This window comes from Podarcis tiliguerta (genome assembly GCF_965153285.1).
Source record: "Podarcis tiliguerta genome assembly, chromosome: 8".
In the NCBI taxonomy this organism is placed as follows: domain Eukaryota; kingdom Metazoa; phylum Chordata; class Lepidosauria; order Squamata; family Lacertidae; genus Podarcis; species Podarcis tiliguerta.
This window is the reverse complement of record NC_139541.1, coordinates 82,365,897-82,389,371: the sequence shown is the minus strand read 5'-3', so window position 1 is coordinate 82,389,371 and position 23,475 is coordinate 82,365,897. Positions and strand designations below refer to the sequence as shown.

Genomic DNA, 23,475 nt, shown 5'->3' with positions numbered 1-23,475 from the left:
AAATAAAGAATATGCAGAAGGTCACGCCTGACGCCGAGTTTCAAAGAATTTGCTTTTAGGGCAAAGAAGGAAGCAAGCAAGCTCCTTTGTGATATATGAGGCTCACATTCAATGGAAGCCATATAACCTACACTTCACATTCAAACAGGGGTCTGGGCCCACTTGCAGAATACTATTTTTAATCACAGAATTATCTTCACTACTACTTCGCGGGTGGCGCTGTGGTCTAAATCACAGAGCCTAGGCCTTGCCGATCAGAAGGTTGGTGGTTCGAATCCCTGCGACGGGGTGAGCTCCCGTTGCTCGGTCCCTGTTTCTGCCAACCTAGCAGTTCAAAAGCACGTCAAAGTGCAAGTAGATAAATAGGTACCACTTCAGCGGGAAGGTAAGCGACATTTCCGTGAGCTGCTCTGGTTTGCCAGAAGCAGCTTAGTCCTGCTGGCCACATGACCCGGAAGCTGTACGCCGGCTCCCTTGGCCAATAAAGTGAGATGAGCGCCGCAACCCCAGAGTCATCCGCAACTGGACCTAACAGTCAGGGGTCCCTTTACCTTTAGTTCACAACAGTGCCACATGAATAGCAAAAACACACAAACTGTTCTCCTGCCTTCCTGTGAGCAGCCAAACTGTGGACATTTGATTCAGGTGGAAACAAACAAACAAACACCTATATTGTTATTCTTTGGGGTGGAATAGGGCTAGATGTCCACAGCGATTACTCAATCTCAGTTCTACAGCTGGGAAATTTGAATTTTATCATAACAATTTATCATATGTGAATATATTAGGAAACTGACATAAACCTACTTAATGATTTAATGGAGTAATGGCCACACAACTTCCTTGACGTTATCAGTTAATATTTCCTTAATAAGCTGGAACATGCACGGACAGAGAGAACAAACTAAGCAAACTAGCTGTAATTCTAGGAAACCTTTCACTTGCCTGCTGCAGGAACATCTGCATAGAATCCTGGGAGATGATGGTTCCAGCAGCTGCCTGGCCCAAGATAATCTTTTCAGGACTAGATGCCACCAAGCTGGGACTGGGCTGCGAAGTCACGGGTAGCTGTGCTGGCTGCTGAGGCGGCGGAGTTTGCTGCTGTACATTCAGCTGAAGCTGGGAAGGAGCCGAGGACTGGGAAGTGGACTGGACGGTTAATATGTTGGCTTGGTCGCTGCTTGGCAGCAGGTTGGTGCTGGAGGTCGGCTGTGGCTGAATGAGACCTGGGCTCTGGCTGCTGGCACTAGGGGGTGCTTGGATGGTCACAGTTTGGTTGAGGTTCTCGGTGGCATTCAACATAGCCACTTGGTTAGGCAGGGTGACTCCTTGGATAACAGTCTGGCCTGTCTGATTAATGGCACCGCTGGCCAGGGAGGCTGTGATGGTGGGCTGACTCTGAGTTGTCAGGCTACCAGCGAGAGAGACAGGCATCTGGAAGAGTGTCGGCTGGCCAACCTGTCCAGGTTGCAACTGGATAGGAGCAGAGAGGATGTGGGCAGTGCCGTGTGCATTCTGCGACGTCAGTACCTGCCCCAGGTTTAATTGGCTTGCCAGGTTTTGATTGGTGAGGATTTGGGCAGGCAGCGCTTGATTCGTTATTAGCTGCCCGCCAGGCCCTTGGCTGGTGATGATGTGAGTCTGCCCACTAGGATGCGAGGTGGTTAAGATCTGGCCACCCATATTAGCCTGCAAGGCTGACAGCTGTTGGGGAATCTGGACTGCCGAAGTGCCGGTGAGCTGCCCCGGGAGAAGGAACTGGTTTTGACCCTGTAGCATTGCCTGGGGGACATGCTGCGCTGGGATAACAATACTGCTGCCTTGATTCAGCAAGTGGACACTCATGGGTTTGCTAAGGGCCTGCTGCTGTGGTGGGGGCTGCTTGAACATGTTGGCAGGCAGACCCGGGGGGAATCCAGAGAGCACCACATTTTGCCCAGCCTTGCCTGCCATAAATGTTAGGTTCTGCTGGGCCTTCTGTTGTTGGAGGGCAGCCTCGTTCTGGATGGTAAGGGTAGCATTGTTGGGGCAAAATGTTTTAGGGGTGATCTGATACAACTTCTGCTGGAGGACTCCTGGGGGCTTGGGTTGAATTGGTGTGGGTGTCCGGTGAATGATCACGTTTTGGGCCTGTACCAGCGGGCTGCTCAAGTTTGACGTGACTGTCAGAGGCTGGGAGCCCTGTGAGGCAGATACACTCCCAAACATGGAGCTTCCATTCAGCGTTGTGGTGGCTACTGCTGGGAGGTTCTTCTGGATGACAAGGCCTGCATTCTGGGGAGACACCCCAGCCGAAGTAAGGGTGACCTGTTGCTGTTCTGCTGCTGTCTGAGTGATGTAACTTCCAACTGGCATGGTGGCCACTTGGGAAGACTGAACTTGCTTAGCGATGATCTGCTGAGCAGATTGGTTAATCGCCATCACTTGCTGGCCAACCACTTGAATCTGCCCAATGCCCAGCGCTCCACTGGGACTCCCATTTGGCAACCCTTGAAGGTTGGAAATGGGCTGTATGGTGACGTTTCCCAAGCCAACTTGCTGGAGGAAAGGTTGCACGCTGATGGCCTTGTTGACAACATCGGCTCCAACTGACTGCTGCACCAATGCTTGATGAGTCAAGACTGCAGGTTGCTGCAGTCCAATAAGGTCAGCTCCACCAGAGAAAATCTGTGGTGTGACATCAGAGGCAGTGTGGACAACTGGCTGAAGCGTAGGGAGCTGAAAAGACCCCAGATCCAGTTCTGCCTCTGCCTCCAGAGTCTGCTCAGTGATGTTTGCCTCCTGCAGGCTCTGCTGGAGAATGTCACAGGGCTGGTCTGAGTTCTGTAGGTTGGCCCCGCCCCCTGAAGGTGACCCCAGGATGTCATCTTCCAGGAAGTCTAAGTCAACACTTGTTGTGGGCTGGCTCTGTTCAGTGCTCAGATGATTGCCAGAGGTTTCTTGTACGTGCAGCTAAAAAAAGAGTAAAGATTAAGCACACAGAGAAAAAAAGTAAGCTTTCAGTGATAGAAATAAAACAGAATTTTTATATTTTTCTGTGCTCAACAGTTTATGCCTTTTTTCTAGGTGCTATGGAACAGCACCTTCTTGGTTTTAATTTTTTTGGGCCAAATTAGACACGGTTTAACTCCTTCCTCCATGCTACTTCTCAAATTTAAACTGCCCTCCCAATTGCTGTTAGCCACAGAAGTGAAAAAGCACACACATGCAAGTACCTGTCCCTCCACAAAGCTAGACCACTTTGATGAAGGCGATTTAAGCTGGAAAACAGTGCAGGAGTAGATTTTTTTTTAAAACCCTCCTCAGTGACACTAATCCAAATTTGCCTTCCTTGCCAAAGGGCTTTTAAGCAAAAAGGTGTGTTTTGGGGGTGGGGGTGGAGTTAGGAGATGCAACCATAGATTTCCCTAGATCAGCCCTTAATATACATTATTACAGTGCACACATACCCTATTGACTGCTGCTTATGCTGGACAAAGGGTGGTAAGCATTTTCTGCCTTATATCAGACCTTGCAACAAAACATCTGGTATAAGACAAAAGCACTTCAGTATCCAGGTTCCCAAGGCACACAAATGGAAGTTCTTGACCTCGTTCTGAAAGAAATCTTTCCCAAGCTTTTGCAACCCTCCAACCTTTACTAAGCTGATCACCGTGATCAGACCCTCCCCACAGAGCAGAACAAAGCATCCGGACAGAAGAGGACAGCAAGAGAACAGCAAATGTGAGACCCAGAGACAACCAACATTCCAAGCAAATGGTTCAAAATAAATGTGGGCTGATCACACAAATCCTAGCACTGAGCTGCTACCATCCATTGTGCCCAGTGCCAGTAACTGTGTGGGTGAAATCAAATCACTCTTGAAGCTACATAAGGAATATCACACAGGAGACTGATTAGGGCTATGAAGAGTCTCTAGGACAATTTTCCTTACACTGATCCCTCTTTCTTTGACACCTCAGCCTCTGCATTTTCTGTAGAACTGGCTAAAGTAAAATATACTTTTCAATTATTTTGTCTGTTTCATTACAACACACGTACAAATGCCAGGCTCGGAATCAAATGTAGAACATGCAGATTTTTTTCTGATGACATGAGAGAAATGAGGTTTCCACTCCTATCAGTTTTGCTCTTACTCTGCCTCCTTGTACAAACACCTATATACACTTCTGTTTAACAATAAAGGGAACGCAGCCAGGATGGCACATTATTGCCTTTCTGTGGCATTTTAACCATTTTATCAGGTGTCTAAGACATTAGCAGAGCCTGTTCGCCTTCCTATGTTCAGCTTGCCTTTTTTTTGCTATTGTGTGTGCTCACCATGGTGGAAATGCAACATTACAACTTGTAGAGCTTCATCATGCATTGAGCATTATGAAAATGATAAATGTGTAAAAGAAAGGACATGATGTTTCTAAAAGTGATATAAACTGTGCTGTAAAAATGAGGTGAGAAATACATACCCCAGCACCCTCAAAGAAGGCACTGGCTGCATCTCCTGTGTTGTCCAAGAGATCATCACTGTCAATCTGTAATTTAAAAGATTTAAATTACTGTATGTGAATGTAAATTTAAGCTTGACAGTGTTCAAGGAGTCAGACTGACACGAAATGGAAAAACAAAGGGGCACCACTTCATTCACGGACCAAGGCACTGGGTAACTTCCTTTCAGTGGCCTGGTTTCTTCCTAGGAACTTGGTGGAATGGTTTTGCTTTGAATTAGAAATTAAGTAAATTGTCGTAGGTAACTACTAAATCTTTTTCTAACTGCATTTATTCTTCATTCCTCAAAGGTCTCAGAGAAAACAACTGGCAGAACTGTGCCCTCTGCATTTCATTTCTAGGATTGGCACCACCTCTGTTCTCTGTGTCACTTCTTTCATTGTAGACATACAAGCCAAAGGTAACTTAAGTTGGAGGCTTTTTGATTTGTTAATTAGCCATGCATCAACATAAGCATTTAAAGAAACATACAGAAGAGCAAGTCCTCACCTTTTCAGATCCATGTAAAAAATCGTTCAATGCCTGAGGATCACTGGGGGGGGAGAAATGACATAGGAAATTTACTTACAAGTAAACATGTAAAGGGCTATGCTGTTATTTATGTACCAAAGCAGACAAATGAGCCTATACCTATCCTTATCAATATGTTGGTGGGGGTGGGTGGGGGATTCCAATGGTTTCTTGGTTTTGGTTCCACTTCTTCTGTCCTCAAACGCATTTGTATTCCCTTTCTATTCAGGATCTTAATTACCAAGCCATGTCTAAAATCTATTTACATGGTCCTTATAGAATAGAATGTAATGGTTATCATATGTCAGTGCTAAGTATTATTGGCACAAGGCTATCTGAAATTTGCAAGACCCAGTGGATGGCCCACTGAAATTCTACTTTTTAAGTAATTATTCTTCTTACGTTACTAAACCATTTTTTTCCCCCTGGTCTCAAGCCATAGCTGTCAACTTTCCCCCTTTTTTAAGGGAAATTCCCTTATTCCAAATAGGATTCCTTGAAAGAAAAGGGAAAAGTTGACAGCTATGTCTCAAGCAGATCTTAAATTAATTTTTCTCTTGGCTCCCCCATGAATCTTGGGTTTTCTTATTATGTTATTTATAAACTTACATTGGTCTGTGGCTGTAATAAACCTATTTACTGTCCAATACTGGGCTGAGGAACTGGATCTGATTGGTGGGCAAGATCCAGAAAACTGGCCCACCCTCCATGCACAGCTCTTCCCACCTTCCAATATGACAATAGGTAAGAACCTTAAAGGGAAAAAGGCAGGACCATGCTCAATCATTGTACTTTAAACCTTTCCTTTCTAGCGTCAGCTTGAATTCAAGCCACAGCTACTAAGATTTCTGCCTGCTTTCAGTAGGGAGTGGCTCCCATCCCATAAGTTGGTGCGGCTGGAGGGAAATGGCCTCATCAGCCTAATTTGGCTCATGGGGTGGAAGCTCCCCATCCGTGGTCTAAAACATCATTTATTTTGCCAATTGTTCTGTAACAGCAACTTTCTCTTTCTGGAGAAGCCTCATGTAGCTCTGACTGCCAGATTTAATGAGAAAGCTTCTGGTTCTAGCTGCGCATCCTCTATAAAGATCAAGAACAGGCCAAGCGGCATGTGTTCCACCAAAGACAGGCAGCAACAGTTGTCAAGGCAGCAGTCACGTAGAGGGGCTCCAAGATTTTGAACCAAGCATGGTTGAAAGGTACAGTGCTTGCTAAGCTAGAGAACAAAAATATCTGTAATGGAATGTTCCGTTTCTGAAACCCTTTTGCCACAAGAGAGGACGCGCTTTTCATGGGCAAAGGGAAAATACTTACCAAATTACATCTAGCAAGCACCGGCCATCTTCATCATCCATGTCAACTGAAAGGAAAGGTTAGAGAATGTGTTACGATCATGTAACGACATGTGACATGCTAGCGAAGTGCTCCTTTCGACACCAAGCCCTCAGTTCTGCAGCTCTGCAAACACTTCCTTCCCAGTCCATTTAATGCTGGCTCCAAGATTTTGGAAGCGCTTGGGCACTTGGCCTTAACCTTGAACTGCAAACTGAGAATGTTCTAAACCTGCTTCTGACATTCACAACTCTCTGGAGCTGAAAGCATTAACTGTATCCCCATATTTTGTTAGGTGCATTAGCACCCAACGTCTCTATGGAAAGTCTAGTCCCAAGCCTATTGCTGGTCTTTGCCACAGAACCAATGCAATGTTTTTGGGATACCAATGTTAGCATGTTGGGATATTAGCATACCAAGCAAAGAAAACAATCCACCACACTCCATTAACACTCCCGACACATATTAAGAAGTCATAGATATATTCTTTTTTCAATTTACGGAATAAAATAGGAAGAATTAAGTCTATCAGGTAATTCTGCTGGTCAAGCTTTGATCTCCCAGCTGAACTCAAGGCACTCTTGTTTTAGCACAACTGACAAGCATGGTTTTGAACAGAGATTTTTAAAAAAACCACCCTTGTTTCTCACAATCCTCCTTTGTAAATGTTGACAACAGCAAATATTCTCTAAATGCTCAAATACTTGTGAACAGTTTTTGAAACTCCCATTGTTCTAGGGGCATTTTGCGACAGGGAATTTCATTAGAGCAAGCAGTTTCTGAGCTCTGGATGCAGTACTGCGCCTAAGATTTCAGATTAAAACTGCAGAATGGAAGGAAAGGAGGACCTTTTTCTGCCTCCCCACTTTCATCTAATCTCTGAAGACTGGAGAAGAGAAGAATATTAGGGGGTGAGCAGGGGAAGGACTAGACCATATGAAAAATGAACATAATATTTTAGCTGCAGTTCCTTCATTTTCAGCTTGGTATTCTTGTTATAAAAAAGCACACCTAGACATTCCGTTGCTATGCCCATAACCTAGGTTTAAGATGCCATTTAGCTCCTAGCTTTCATATCTCAGTTTCTAACACTGTTTGTGGAGTGTTTAAAATGGATATTTGATGAGGGATAACATTTTATTTCAATATTTGACAGTGGTTTTCTAGTATTTAGTATCTGGTGACATTTGATAGGTAACTTGCAATGATACTAAGTGTTTAACAGTTAATGTTTGGCCGCTGAAGATAATTTGTAATTATTTACTACCAAAGAGATGCCCAATTTTGCATTAAAATGTGAATTCAACTCTCACACTGAAAATCTGACTAGAAAATTTGGAAAATCTGTACAATTTTGAATAATCTGCAGGTTAACAGCTTTGGTTGCCAAGAGGCTGAGGGCTCAAGAGACATTTTGTGCAAAATTCATTTGGATATTTCCTGGATTTGCAGAAGGAAACTGAAGAAGTGCAACTATATCCCAGAAGAGGCTTGGTGGCCTTTCCTTCAAATGATTCCTTTGGATTCTTTCCTGGGGTGGGAGTATTTCTGCTGCAGGTATCAAAAATTGGAGAAGCCTGAATCATTTGCTGTTGCCAGCTTTGCCCATCCAAGTTAAACAGGACTGGGGACAGGGAAAAAGAAACCCCTTGCTTATAAGCTCAACGCTCTTCATGTAAGCAGAAAGACAACTCCTGCATTTAAAGAGTAAAAGAAGTGTGTGTGTGTGTGTGTGTGTGTGTGAGAGAGAGAGAGAGAGAGAGAGAGAGAGAGAGAGGTCACAGATCGAGTGGGTTTTCCTGTTTAGTGAGCATCCTTTCTGTCAATTCCAGAAAGGACCTCCCGGGTTTCCTTGGGAATTCCCAACCACTTAGAGTTCTGCAGAGAATCAATGCAACTATGCAACAGGCCCATTCAAGTCTGATCACTGGATCCAATATCCTTTTAGCACTGAGTGAGCCGACTAGCAGAGTACAAGAGCGGCCGATATCCAAGCATACAGCATAGCAAACATCCTCTCCAGCATGCATGGTGACCACATGGTAGTTCCCCAATGGAGACGGCTGTAAACACATAACAGAATTGCTGGGACGTCTCTGAATTTGAACAACACTGGCTGGATGCAGGCCAGGAAAGCAACAGAAAACAAATCCCTGCGTTTCAGCAGAGCTGAAAGACAGATTTTTCGTTCGGTGAAAGTGCAAGAGGGGAAAAAACCTAGAGCATTCGGTTAAACACACTTCTATTGAATGTGCTTAATTACTCCCCATAAATTACTGTCTGACCATATACAGGAGGGACTGCTCAACTCTCTCAGTGATTCTTCAGGTTCTGAGACCTCAGGTTTCCTAGCAGCAAACTGTTGTGAGTGCAACAACTTGCTAGCTTGAACTACTCAAGACTGTGGAGCCAAAGCCAGGATTTACCATATAGGCTGTTTTGCAAGTGACAAACAAAGGCAGGTAGCAGTGGGATGCTCCCATGGGAATGGACCCAAATTCAAAAAGTAAAGCAAATCTCCTTCGAGAAGCCTTTCCCACTGTCTGCATTTGGCCACAGAGATATAAACAGATGACCGTCAATGCTATGTGCATGTTCTAAATGAAACATTCACATTTTATTGACAGCTCTGTGCCTTGGAGTGTTTAAGTCAAAATCTTACCAGCAGGACCTGTTTAGTAATCTAATCAAGAGTTGGTTCACACTTCATTTGGCAGCGATGTCTACTGGAACACAGTTAACAGTGTGCAGGCAAGACATTCTGGGCTTGCAGGACGTGTGCCATGGGGCATCATGGGCAGTTGAGGTTTTCTGGGATGTTGGAATGAGGTCAGAAATATTTTTCAGCTCAAGGGCCACATTCCCCTCTGGGCAACCTTCTGGGAGCCACATCCACATGGTGGGTGTGGCTAGAGGCAAAAGTGGGTGCAGTAATTAGTGTAATTTTTACCAGAGACTAGTTTCGACACACACACACCTCTCTATCCAGAAAACCAGAAGTCATTATCAGAGCCTTAAGGACACATTCCAGCCAGGCAAAAACACTGATGGGGTGCATAGCTGGGGAGGGGTGTGGCCCTTGGGCAGGCTCATGCAGGGAGGGGGGCAGATGGGTACACTTGCTATGGGCCTTGGAGGGCTAAGTTAGCCAAGGAGGCCTGCCTCATAGCATAGATTTTTGCTTTATTTTATAAGCACACAAACAGCAAATATGTTCCACTCCTATTGTACTTCCTGTAAACTATACACAACCCTTTGTTACAAAGATCATTTTGACAATGATTTTGAAAATCCCAGGTATTATTATTGAGAAATACGACATGGAGCTTCCCTATATCTTCCCTCCCTGCAATCTCTAGTGAATGAGTAACATTATCAGAAGGCCACAGGTATTTCACAGTTGGAAGGTGGAGAGAAAAATTCCTCTAAATTCTGTAGCTTGGATTTTCAGAGCTTTGCAAGGTCAAAGAATCCAGGCCATCCCTGGAGGAATATTAATTTTCTTGTTTCTGAAAAAGACTTATTTGGAAAAAAAAATATCTATAAAAATGGCAGCTTGATAGTTGCATTTATTCATGAGCTTCTCAAAGGCATGTCCACTTAGTAAATCAACAGATCACAGCTCCTTCTCCTGGATGCTGCAGAAAGAAACTTTGAAAACAGTTTCACTCGGGGGTCCACATATTTGCTTGCCATGGAGAAAGTGTCTCTCCAAAACGTGGTGAGCATGAAAAGCCCTGCCCTTCTAAGCTAGGAGTTAGTGAGGAGAGCACAGGATTGTCATTGCAGCAAGAGTACCTGTGAAGTGCAGCCTAACAGGGACAAACTCCCATTTTCCCCCTGAGCTCAGAGAGAATCCTTCATGAACTGTGCTGAACAGCAAAGCTCAGTGCAACATCAGAGTAAAAATCCAATGCCTCCTCAAGCTGGGAAAATGACAGGCTTAGGGTGACCACACATTCTGGCTGGCTATTCAAGTAGCCCAAATTTGTGGATTCTCTGTTTCATTAACTGGAAGACTGCAAAAAAGCTCTTTCAAATCCTAAAGAACTCAGACAGCACTAGCATATCATATACACCACACACCTTCTTGCAACAGACAAGAACTTTTACAAGCATTTCCCCAGTGGTAAAATACGGAAGTTATAAAAAAACAAAATAAAAGTTCACCACCAGAGCTGTCTTGCGTAAAAATCCATGCAGCAGACAGCCACACTGCATACTGGTCCCTACAATGCACAGGAAAGCTTTCCTGTTATCCTTCCAGGCTGCACCAAACAGATCCACATACTGTCCTCTCTTTACCCCTCTTCTCCAAGTAACATATTGCAATAGTGCCTTTGCTCCTGCTGCCACAACTAATTTGCCGCAGGCTTCCTACACTGCCAGCCTGTTGAGTTCCATCTCTGTCCTGCATAGCCTTTTGGAAGGTGCTGTCTCTCACCTCCGAAATGCCGCTGCTTCTAGCCACTACAACTCACAGCGGGCAAGCGGTCAAAATACAACAAGGTGACTGGAGGAGCTGCTATGTAAAAGGGAGAGATGTTTTGCTGAGGAATCCATGACCACATGGTCCACTGAAGCCAAGCTCCCTTCTCCCATCTTGTGGGGAATCCCACCTAAGCAGAGATTTCATGTTAATGGAGCAGTGAAACTAAGTCAGTGCTATTGTTGGCTTGTGCTGCACCATTCCGATAACATAAAAGAATTGCAAGGCTCAAAAGTCATTAATCTAGTATTATCATCTTCCTCTTGTGAAATGTTCTCATAGAACATCATGAACACTTTCCAGGTTAACTGTCAGGCCTCAGCTCAAACTCCCACAAACCACTTTAATAGAAATCTGGACCAAGGAACGAATCGAAAGGTCACATAATCTGAAAAGGATGGTAGCAAGCTATATACATAAAAGAGAAAACACACTATGCAAATTGGGGTGGCTAGCTTGTGGTTCCACCAGATTGTTGGACTCCAACTCCCATCAGCCCAAGCCAGCATGGCCAATAAATCAGGGATTATGGGAGTTGGTCCAACAACATCTGGGAGAAGGGCATAGATTAGTCACTACTGCTAGAAATAGAACAAGCTCTATGACCAGCTTATAGAACAGAAGAAATCTCAATGGATAGCCTTGGGCAAATCACTCTCTCTCAGTTCAGCCAACCTCATGGGGAAGTTGCAAAGATAAAAAGTAAGAAAATTCCATATATGCTGCCCTGAGCTCCTTGGAGAAAGGATGAGATACAAATGAAACAAACAAGATTGTTCACATGGGGGAGTGGTAAGGGAATAGATCGCTGGGAAATGTTATTTTGAAGTTTAAATGCAATGAAGGTGGAAGCATTTCAGCCCCTAGCTTAAAGCAACAGTAGCAACATAGAAAGAGCTCTGCTGCATCAGACCAAAAACCTACGTATCTAGTCCAGAAGAAGAAGAGTTTGGATTTGATATCCCGCTTTATCACTACCCTAAGGAGTCTCAAAGTGGCTAGCATTCTCCTTTCCCTTCCTCCCCCACAACAAACACTTTGTGAGGTGAGTGAGGCCGAGAGACTTCAGAGAAGTGTGACTGGCCCAAGGTCACCCAGCAGCTGCATGTGAAGGAGCGGAGACGCGAACCCGGTTCACCAGATTACGAGTCCACCGCTCTTAACCACTACACCATGCTGGCTCTCCAGCATCCCATTTCCCACAGTGAACAGCCAAATGTCTCCAAGACGTGAAAGCAATAGTCCTTTCCTGTTGTTGCTTCCCAGAAACTGATATTCAGAGGCAGGGCACACATAATTTTTGAGAGAGCATGTCACAGAGAGAGATCCATGCTTATTTGTCTCTCATACTAAAAGTTCTAATTTAACTGCACAAGCACACACTGTTTAGAAGGTGTCTTGCTCTGTTCCAACACTGCCTGGAAAACAGATCCACAGGAAAATGTTTATATAAATATCCTCAGGCATGACCTACAATTTAGCTGCAGCATTTCTCTTCATAGTAATGGGATGTCTCCTTAGCTGGTCCCCCAGCCCCAGTAAAGTGTACCCATAGAATTTGTAGAATTCGAAGGGACCCCAAGGGCTATCTAGTCCAATGCCCTGAAATGCAGGAATCACAGCTAAAGCATCCATGACAGGTGGCCATCCAGCCTCTGCTTAAAGACCTCTAAGGTATGAGAGTCCACAACCTCCCAAGCAGTGGTGTAGCATGGGTTGTCAGCACCCGGGGCAAGGCAAGTAATTTGCACCCCCCCCCCCCGCTGCACTGTCCCTCCCCCAGATAGTCCCTCGCTCTCTCTCCGCACCGCACCGCACGCCTGGCACCCTCCCCTCCACAGTGGGCGGTGACCCGGCGGCTCGGATCGGATTGGCACAGCCAGCACTGCTGTGAGAGAGAGTGAGTGAGCGAGGTAGGGGCAGAGAGCTGCGAGTGCGAGCGCCCCCCCCCCAAGATGTTGCGCCTGGTGCGGCCGACCCCCCTTCACCCCCCACGCTACGCCACTGCTCCCAAGGGAGACCATTCCACTGTCAAACTGCTTTCGCTGTCAGAAAGTTTTTCTGTATGCTTAGTCAGAATTCCCTTTCTTGTAACTTCTGGTGCTTGCACCCTCTTGCTGCTTGTGCGCTGATGCTGTTCAGAAGCAGCATGTATTACTCATGGATGTGGTATCAGGGCTGCCCCAGGATGTTTTGCTGCTTGAGGCAAAAACTCCTGCCTCCCCCCCTTCCTCCATGCCCTCGCGCCAGCACCATAGGAGAGGAAAAGGGAGGCCAGAGAAAAGCAGGCATCAGGGGTTGGGCAGGAAAGCATGGGTGCAACCAGCGAGAAGACAGCAGGCAGTGGCGGTAGGTGGAGGCTGAGCAGCACATGCATGACATGAAGGGTGGGCACCCACAGTAGAAATTTTGTGGGTGCCCAAACACCCAAGGCCCCTCAAAGATGGTGCTAGTGCTGGGTAGTATATAGGCACTGTGACATGTACGGTAAGGGTAAAGGGACCCCTGACCGTTAGGTCCAGTCGTGGCTGACTCTGGGGTTGCGGCGCTCATCTCGCTTTATTGGCTGACGGAGCCAGCGTACAGCTTCCGGGTCATGTTGCCAGCATGACTAAGCCGCTTCTGGCAAACCAGAGCAGCACACGGAAATGCCATTTACCTTCCCGCTGGAGTGGTACCTATTTATCTACTTGCACTTTGACATGCTTTCGAACTGCTAGGTTGGCGGCAGCAGGGACCGAGCAACGGGAGCTCACCCCGTTGCGGGGATTCGAACCGCCAACCTTCTGATCGGCAAGTCCTAGGCTCTGTGGTTTAACCCACAGCGCCACCCACGTCCCACTGTGACATGTAGCCAGTGATAAAACCTCTCCATGAATTTACCAAAGTATTATTTTAGCACAAGGCAAACTGCAACTCTTCCAGCTGGAGCCAGGGAAATACCTAAAGGGAAGAACATTACTCCACTGTGCTTGAGAACCCTTAACACTGATTTCATCCAAGAAAGCAAAGGCCTACATTGCTCCGCATTCAGGTAATGAAGTAAGTAGATACCATGCAGGGCATGAAGTAAAGCACTCAGGGATAGAGATCTTGGTGGGAGCATAAAGTTCCTCAAACATTTTTCTTTTGGCTGTTCATGAAACAGAACAAAATGGTAAGGGATTTTAAATTAGTGCTGTACATGGCAACATGACACAAGGAGAAGGAATGGACATTGTTTAACCAAAAGAAAAAGATTAAAAGGAATCTTTCAAAACGCTTTTAAATATTTAAAAGGACGTCAAAAAGAAGAAAGAAAACACTTTCATATCCTATTCATTGAAGAAGGCACCACAATGGGTTTTTAAACCTGCAGAGGTAGATTGGGACACTTTAGGCTACCTCCAAGACTTCAAAATCTCCTTTCCACATAACATGAAGTTGTTTTATACTGAGATCACTCATCCCATCTAGGCCAGTGATGTCTGTCTACTCTGACTGGAAGAAGCTCAGCTCTCTAAGATCTCAAGCAAAGGCATTTCTTCAGTCCTGCTACCAAAGATCCTTTCTAACTACAGGTAGCAAAGACTGAACCTGAGGTCTTATGCATATAAAGCATGTACTCCACAAGTGAGCAAGTACCCCTCTCCACAAATATGACCTTGAGTCACAGAAACTTGAGATATGTGTCATCATCTAGGTAGGACCTGTGGCCTCCAAATACTGTATCTTACTTATGGTCATGCTGGCTGAGGCTGATGGGCATTGTAGTCCAACAACACCCAGAGGGCTACAGCTCTTCATTCCTGATGTAGCCACTCCTACCCGCCCTGTGGACATCGCAGGGCAGCTTGATTCTTGACACAGCAGACTGAGAGCAATGCTTCTCTAACCTGTTCAGCTTGAACCCCTCTTTAAAACTTATTTTGCCTTCTTGGTCCCTGGAACCCAGCCAAGTGTCTAGAGATCACTGCACACATTTATGTGCAAGCAGCTCCGCTGCAGTGTGCAATTACATATGGACAGAGGGACAAATACAACACCGGCATGAGAAAGGGATGTCAGAGAATATATCTGTGACTCCTCCTAAAACTACATACAGGGAAATGAGACAAAGCAGCAAGTCTTCCTAAATCAGGTTGGGCCAAAGGGGCAAGTTGGGGAAGGGCTATCATCACACAAATCTAATGTGAATCAGAGACTACTTTGCAAGAGAATATTCAGGTTACTCCTGTCCAGGCTGGTGAGGAGAAGAAAGTTCCACCTACTCGGATTTTTTGCATCTCCTTCCACGAGGGCCCACCTCCAGAAGCGAAGCAAGGTGGGGGTGGTCCACCCCAGGTGTCATCCCTGAGGGGGGGGTGACATCACTGTGGGGGGCACCCCCAGGACGCTCCCCGCCAGTGCACCCCCCTGGGACGTGTACCGAAGCCGACGCACCCCCCAGGACATACGCCACAGCTAGCTCCAATTCTGCCCATCCCTATGGGCGCCTCACGCTGCAGCCCATCCCCAGCCCCTATGGGCACCGTGCGACGCACCCCGACCCTATAGGCAGCTTGCCCTGCCCCAGGTGCCCAAGAGGCTTCTTCCGCCACTGCCCACCTCACTGCTTGACTCACAAGCAAAACTCTATGTATCCCAGTGGGGCTGCATCTAAGTTATAGTGTATGGCACCATCTTGGATTTTCTGATACACTTGCCAGAAATGGCTGCCCCCCACTCCACTAGGGGTTTCAATTTGTCAGGAATCATCCAGTGGAGGTTGGATGGTTTTAGTTGAGATTCCTGCATTGCAGGAGGTTGGACAAGATGATCTTTGGGGTCCCTTCCAACTCTATGGTTTAGACACAGGACATCCTGCTTCAGAGTTCAGGAATGGCCCGGATTATATCTGAGGTATAATTCAAACAAGCACAGGAAGGCCTCCAAGAATCCCCATAGGAATTTCCTTTCCCTTAATACGAAATAACACTTTTGAGATGCCTGGATTTTAAAAAAAGGTGAGTAGAGTTGGCATAATAATCATACAGCATTTTGAAATAAATGAGTTGAGGAAGATAAAGAGGAAGATCGAGGCCGTATACCCATTACTGGAAATGCAAGGCATCCCCGCCCCCGCTAATTCTCTGTTTGCCAAGGCAGAGCTCTGGCTTTTCTTATACTTGTTAAAGCTCCCTTGTGAGACAGCCCTTTGCAAGGCAGTGGTTGGCCCTTCACCACTGCCTTCCCCCACCCCAACAGATTTCTCATGGATTCACTCCAAGCCAATCAAAACTTTGGCAGTCAAACCCATCTTGGTTCACACAGACCTATATCTTACGGAGCTAGCAATTCCAAACAGCAGTCAAATCAGCTGCCACATCCTCTTTCTTCTTCACAAAGCCATTCCACTACATAATGGTCACTTATATGTCTCATGTTCACAGGGACAAAGGCAAGCTGTGTGAGGTACTTCGGCAGAAGATACTGCTGGTGCACAGCTAGCTCAATCGGCAGTGTTTACATACAGAGAGGCAGATACAACCATTAAAAGAAGTGGGCAATGGGAGCAGAAACTTCTCTCTCTTGTTAAATATATGTTTACCAATTTTTATGACTACCGCTGCAAAAAGGCAATAGAATGTACAAATCAATAAAAGGAAAATAAAAAGGATAACTGTGATGGAGTGAAGCACAGAAGTTGTCTACATCATCTTCATTCTTCAATATTAAAAAATAAATACAGAGCAATGGGTCAGAATTTACATCGAAATGAAGTGAATCAAAAGCCATAAAAAGGAATCATCAATTGGTTAGGGAAGGGGACAGTCTGAAACAGGGGTCAGCAAACTTTTTCAGCAGGGAGCTGGTCCACTGTCCCTCAGACCTTGTGGGGGGGGGGCGGACTATATTTTTTTTGGGGGGGGGGGATGAACAAATTCCTATGCCCCACAAATAACCCAGAGATGCATTTTAAATAAAAGCACACATTCTACTCATGTAAAAACACCAGGCAGGCCCCACAAATAACCCAGAGATGCATTTTAAATATAAGCACACATTCTACTCATTTAAAAACACGCTGATTCCTGGACTGTCTGCGGGCTGGATTTAGAAGGCGATTGGGCCAGATGTGGCCCCTGGGCCTTAGGTTGCCTACCCATGGTCTGAAACATGTCTAGGCTAGGCCAGGAAAACCCATCAGTGGGGAGGCAAGTGCCCTCTCCATAGCGATGCATGAATCATTGGAGGTTTGTATACTACACTATTGTATGTTAAATAATGGAAACCATATTTATGTCAAAACGCTCTTGTTTAGCCAAACCTTGGACAACTCTGCAGTGGCAGGTCAGTTGTTCAAAAAATGGAGTTTCTGTGTCATGCTCACCTACAAAAGCAAGGCTAGCTGTCTGTAAGAGATAATTCATTGGGACCTGGATGACATATTTTTATTACAGAGATAGCTATCCATGTATACAGAGCCATATGTTGATGCTTCTTAGCTATGAGTTCTGAAAGACCTGTTCCCTGCCTTGCAGGCCTTTTTCCGCATGGCCTGGGAGGGCAGGGCCCTGACTGACTCCAGCTACAAAAGCTGAGGCTGAGGCCAGAGGCCAGGTTGGCTGTGAGTCCTGGGAGACATGCTCCCTGCCTTGCAGGCCTTTTCCCTACCTGGCCTGGGAGGGTGGGACCCAGACTGATGGCAACTACAAAAGCTGAGTCTACTGAACAGAATCTTTGGCTGGGGAGGGAGTTGATGGGGGGGGGGGTTTGCTGTTTTTGCTTGGTAAAATGAAATGGCTATTAGAGAGCTTTGCCTGTGGTATTAGAACTGTGATGGCCCATTCATGCAGGCAAGCACCATGGTGCTGCAGTTATCATATGATGAACATGCATGTATGAATTAGTTGCTTATCACCTAAACCCAGTAACTGTCAAAGCAAACAGCATGATGGTGCTTGTGAGCTGGCCTCTGAGACGATATAATGGACTTTCTTGAAAAACCTTTTAATCAGTTAGTGCCAATGTTCATTATGGAGCTGCTGACTGAACTGTAGCTATAATAATCCAGGACACTGTTTCATGGGAACTGGCAGATTGCTCTTGTTTGAAAGAATCGTCATGTTATGCATGAAACTAGCTCATAAAAAGACCTCTTCATGACAAGACTCAAGGAGCAGATCTGCAGCTCATGAGTCTTCTCTCAGAGCTAGTTTTGTGCACTGTAATTTTAAAAGTATGTTTGTGCTCATTTTCCTGTCAAAATACATACAGAGTCAACTGCTGCCTTAAAATGTAATATGAAAAGCAATCACAACAGGGAACTGTTTTAGAAAGACTACAGCAGCTTGGGACTGACATCTGGGAGGTTCTGCAGAAGAGAGCCCCTCACTTATTTGAGGTGTTCCTAACAAGGCTAAATGACAGCACACTCAATATTCCATGCTGAACTATCCTTCACTGCTTCATATTGAAACTCTTCTGCAATATTGTGTGCCAACACTTCTTCAATGCTGTCCCATGTACTTTAGCAAGAGCTTCTACATTCCAGAAACAAGCCAACTGTACCTGCGGCTATATCAGAGCCAGATTACATTAGGCCAAAATGTTTAAGCCTTCAATAACTCAAGAGTGGGGAAAGCATTAATAATTACTACCAGAGAAAGGAAGTTGGCTCTTGCTGGCTCAGCTGCTCTCTGCCAAATAGTTCCTTTCAAACCCAGTTCCCACAGAAAGCTCTGGGAGCAGAGTCTGTGGTTTAATTGGCAGCACATCCCCCTGCCTTATTTGAGTAAGTTAGGTTATTTTCAGGTGAGACATGGCACAGTCTACCTTTTCCATCCAGAATTATGTTTCTTTGTCCACTGTTGCTTACTTTCTCCCATCCTTACAAAAGTGTGCTGATTTTGCTTATTACAAACTAACTTTACTGCAATTTTTGCATCATTTGCAATACCCTCCTTTCTATACTCCCGAGTTACTGGGGTGGGGAGCTTTGATCATGGGAAATTGAAGAGGCAATGTGCTCATATTTCTTGCACTGCATAAGATAGAATTGGAATTCTTAAAAAAGGTACAATTTTCCCGAAGAACCGGAAAGTGAATTTCATAATAGGGCCCTAGTAATAGCAGATGCCTCCTTATGTTACTGTGATATAGTCCACTTCACATTAATTCCTCAGGGAAATGGGGAGGTGGGGGGCAGAGGTGGAGACAGAAACATTGTTTTCTTACTGAGAAAATGCCATTCACACCAGTGACTATGGCACTGCAGGCCAGGAAATTGTTCATATAATGTTCAAGGCTGGAAAGATGTTTCAATGTCCAGGAACAGAACAAAAGCGACTTCATATGGGGACACAATCCAAATTCTACTCTCACTTAAAATTATTTGCAAACGTAAGACCAAGACGTTTTGGCACCTGAGGCAAACCACAAAATGATGTCTGCCCCCCACCAACCAGGGATGGGGCAACTGAAGATCCACATCAGGAACAAGTGAGGAATAAAGATCTGCATTGGGGACAAGAGTGGAAGGAGAGCAGCAGTGCCTCCTACTGTCTGAGAGGCCACTATAGAGGTGGCATTTGGTGCTGCCGCTGGGGAGGCAATGCATTCCTTGGAGGCCAGATCCACTGCCCCTGTGGATCCTGCTGCCTGAGGCGCTTGCCTCATAAGTGGGCCAGCCCTCCATGAAACTGTATGAAAGACATAGAAACAATGGCTGCTATTGCTATATTAGGGACGCGGGTGGCGCTGTGGGTTAAACCACAGAGCCTAGGACTTGCCGGTGAGCTCCCGTTGCTCCGTCCCTGCTCCTGCCAACCTAGCAGTTTGAAAGCACATCAAAATGCAAGTAGATAAATAGGTACCGCTCCGGCGGGAAGGTAAACGGCATTTTTGTGCGCTGCTCTGGTTCGCCAGAAGCGGCTTAGTCATGCTGGCCCGGAAGCTGTACACCGCTTCCCTCGGCCAATAAAGCGAGATGAGCGCCGCAACCCCAGAGTCGGCCACGACTGGACCTAATGGTCAGGGGTCCCTTTACCCTTTTACCTTTATTGCCATATTAACCAAGTCTTGAGTTTCAAACACACCAGTTTGCCCATCCATTTCTATGTCCCAGGGTGCATTCTCAGGTCATGGAGAAAGACAGTGAAGTCAAGTGGCCCTGACCAGTGCTCCATGTGAATTAAAACATGCACCCCACAGAAATCACCCAGAAGTCCCTGCAACACACACATTCTATGATATTGGGCAGACCAGCAGGAATTCCAACAAGTTGACGTGGAAAGAATTACTGCAAAGCAGAAATGTTTGGTAGGAAATCAGGATTGCATTTTCCTGCCCTAAAGCCAATATGCTGGATTATATTTATTAAGTATGATTCTATATTGCCCAAAGTTCTGGGGGCAGTTTACAAAATAAAGATTAAAATAATAAAACTATAAAAAATATATATAAAAACATATGATCTAAAAATGAATTAAAACAGCCACAAAGTAAAACAAGAATAAAACCAACACTAGAGGACAAAAACAGTGCAAAGAGCACTAACACATTTTTTAAAACTTAAAGGCCTCGAAGAATTAAATGGTCCTCACTTGGCACCAAAAAAGCCATAATATAGGATGTGGCATTTGATTAGGGCTACATGTCAGTAGACTCCATTCCAAACAAGTGTTACTCTGTGCTTGGAGGCAGAAACAGACTGGATGAGGGAGGCGGCCCCTCCTGTTAACCTACCAACGGATTGACACATTGGAAGGTAGTATGGGATACAGCATTCTCTGTGATGGCCCCCCAGCTATGGAATGACCTCTCGCTACAAGTATCATCTTCTTCCTTTGGCGATCGCTTGTAGCCAAGTAAGGTTGTCTTCAATGAACACAGTCTTAATGGTGTGTCCATAGGTGACTGTGGAGGCCAATTCTGGATTCACACGTCCTTCCACAGTGATTCCAGGTGGGAGTTGATCGTGGTGAGGGGTTTGCCAAACTGTGCCTTCCTCTTAGCATGTTTCTTCCCTTTCGTCCTGAGTTCGAGCATCTTCGAGGTCCACGACACCTTTGGTAAAGGCTGTTCTCCAATTGGAGCACAAACAGGCCAGTGTTTTCCAGTTGTCGGTGCTTATACTCCATTTTTTAAGATTTGCTTTGAGACAGTCTTTAAACCTCTTTTGTTGACCACCAGCATTACACTTTCCATTTTTAAGTTCAGAATAGAGTACAGTGGTACCTCGCAAGACAAATGCCTCGCAAGACGAAAAACTCGCAAGACGAAAGAGTTTTTTGTTTTTTTAGTTGCTTTGCAAGACGAATTTCCCTATGGGCTTGCTTCGCAAGACGAAAACGTCTTGCACCTTTTTCTTAAAACCGTCAATGCATTCCTATGGGAAACCGTCAATGCATTTCCTATAGGAAGTCATGCTTCGCAAGACGAAAAATTCACAAGACGAAAAAACTCGCAGAACGAATTAATTTCGTCTTGCGAGGCACCACTGTAATTGCTTTGGCAGACGATAATCAGGCATCCGAACAACATGACCAGTCCAACGAAGTTGATGTTGAAGAATCATTGCTTCAACACTGTCCCCTAGAAGGTCGAAAACCATTTTGGGATTCAGGAAGGGTAGCCTTGGATATAGTTAGGAGACGGTTTCCGACAAGCATACCAGGTGCTGACACTTTGGACATTTCCTATCTACAGTGGTACCTTGGGTTAAGAACTTAATTCATTCCGGAGGTCCATTCTTAACCTGAAACTGTTCTTAACCTGAAGCACCACTTTAGCTAATGGGGCCTCCAGCTGCTGCCGCCGCACGTTTTCTGTTCTCATCCTGAAGCAAAGTTCTTAACCCAAGGTACTATTTCTGGGTTGGCAGAGTCTATAACCTAAAGCGTCTGTAACCCGAGGTACCACTGTATGTGTCCAGGCAGCTATGGAATACTGGTCCTGTCAAAAAAATCTACTCCCCCGCAATGTGGATATATTACTTTTACTTTGAATTCTGTAACCTGCCTTGAGATGTTTGGACGATGGGTGGGTTAAAAATGCTCTGAAATAAATACTTCAAATTTGTAAACCTCATGGCTGTGAGGTTTCTGCCCACAGCTCAAAAATCAGAGATAGTCTACAGCAGTGTTCTCATACTCTCTCTATGCCTACCCACAAGTCCACAAATCCAGGTGCCAAATACTCAGTGGTAGCCACCTCTGTCCTTCTGGCAATTGCCTCTGCCTCCTTTGAACTGCAGAGAATTTAGAGAGATTTTTCACTGTGTCTGGTGGAAGGTGTTCCTCTCCCCCAAGGGTTCTGATCCAGGGAACTCCGTTGAGAGGCTGAAATCAAGCTCATACTTCATATTGGCACTCTGGAGATGCAAAAGCAGCTACCAGTAAAAAGGAAGAGGACAACTCCTTTTACACACACACCCTCCAGAGCCTTCTCCCCATGCTCAAGAAATTACATGGAAGAGAAATGGGGGCAACCAATATTAAGGCTAGTTAGTAAGCTAGCCAAATTTGAGGACCCTTGACTCCAGTAAGCCATCTGTGTTATGGAAGAAGAATTATTTCAGACAAACACATAACTATGCAACCTTGTAAATACTGTGGGAGCTGCGTGCATGCATACTTTGTGTACATGCAGCATTTGAAAACCCTTTGATCCTTCTTACATTCTGCAACTGAGATTCATTTCTATAAGGCTTATCCCTGCTGAGTGGTTTTTCAGACTGAGCATGCATTCTCTCTGTGAGTAAAAATCTCAGTTCTGTCTGTACGACACTTATACATATACAGGTACTGGAAAAAAGAGAACAAGTTGAAGGCATGGAGGAAGACTATTTCTTTACAGCTGTAGAGAAGCAGCACAGGCTTTTTTCAAGCTCTCATCTTCAATGATCACACGAAACCAAGCACAAATGTAAAACTGGGGGAAGGCAATAAAGCTTCACAGATGGCAACCCATTTATTACAACAGCAAAATTGCAGAAAATATCTACAAAGCGGCAAAAGAACCAGCTATGATGTGATGATATCTTCCTGGAGGTTTGCCTTCTCATTTACAGAAGTACAGTCCACCAAAAAAAAATATTCAGACCACCACCCAGTTTACACTTTCATCCACCTACCAAGGGTTTTATTCTTACAGCTCTTCTGCAGGGGCTGCTGAACAATGAATGGTGCCTGAGGAAAAAAAGGCTTCCCCATTATGAAAACCAGCATCTGGTATTGTGTGCCAACACATGGTGTGTGTCGCTCTTGTTCCCCCTCCTCCGCTCTCCCCAGCTTGGCTGGGATTCATGTCCTGACCAATGGCACTAGGCTTGAATCACCGCAGACCTCTAAAGCAGCAAGACTGCCTGCCGAGCTGCAGCAGGGGGTGAGGGAGGGCCTGAAATGCCACTATAACCACAAAGGATTGTTGCAGAGGGGGGTCTTTGGCTACAGAAGGGATGGATACAACAGGCTATTGATGGCCATTCCGAGAAAGAGAAATGCATTGAGACTGGACAGCATCACGGGAGTGCCCAGCTGTTTATAGAAGGAAATTCGGTGCATGTTCAAGTGTAAAATTTAGACAGATTGCCTCAAATCAAGTAAAGAAGAGACATAAAACTTGAGAGGTGATTGTTTTTATTTGAGCAGTTTCTTGCTGCTAGAATATTAAGGTTT

The 23,475-nt window shown here is 45.4% G+C and overlaps 1 protein-coding gene across 10 annotated transcripts in view; it reads right to left on the bottom strand.

The window, feature by feature from the left end:
* The window catches only part of BICRA (BRD4 interacting chromatin remodeling complex associated protein), a 98,251-nt gene that overhangs the window by 21,066 nt on the left and 53,710 nt on the right, over positions 1-23,475 (bottom strand). For 6 of the 10 annotated variants that reach the window (XM_083454700.1, XM_083454704.1, XM_083454706.1 and 3 more), the window contains 4 exons: positions 6,328-6,373; positions 4,993-5,035; positions 4,464-4,529; positions 946-2,952 (listed from right to left, as the gene is read on the bottom strand). In XM_083454700.1, the coding sequence (XP_083310826.1) occupies positions 946-2,952; positions 4,464-4,529; positions 4,993-5,035; positions 6,328-6,368 (2,157 nt within the window). In that variant the 5' untranslated portion in view covers positions 6,369-6,373. Of the gene's footprint in view, positions 1-945; positions 2,953-4,463; positions 4,530-4,992; positions 5,036-6,327; positions 6,374-23,475 lie in introns of those variants that run through there. The other 4 variants (XM_083454701.1, XM_083454703.1, XM_083454698.1 and 1 more) reach the window with 1 other exon arrangement.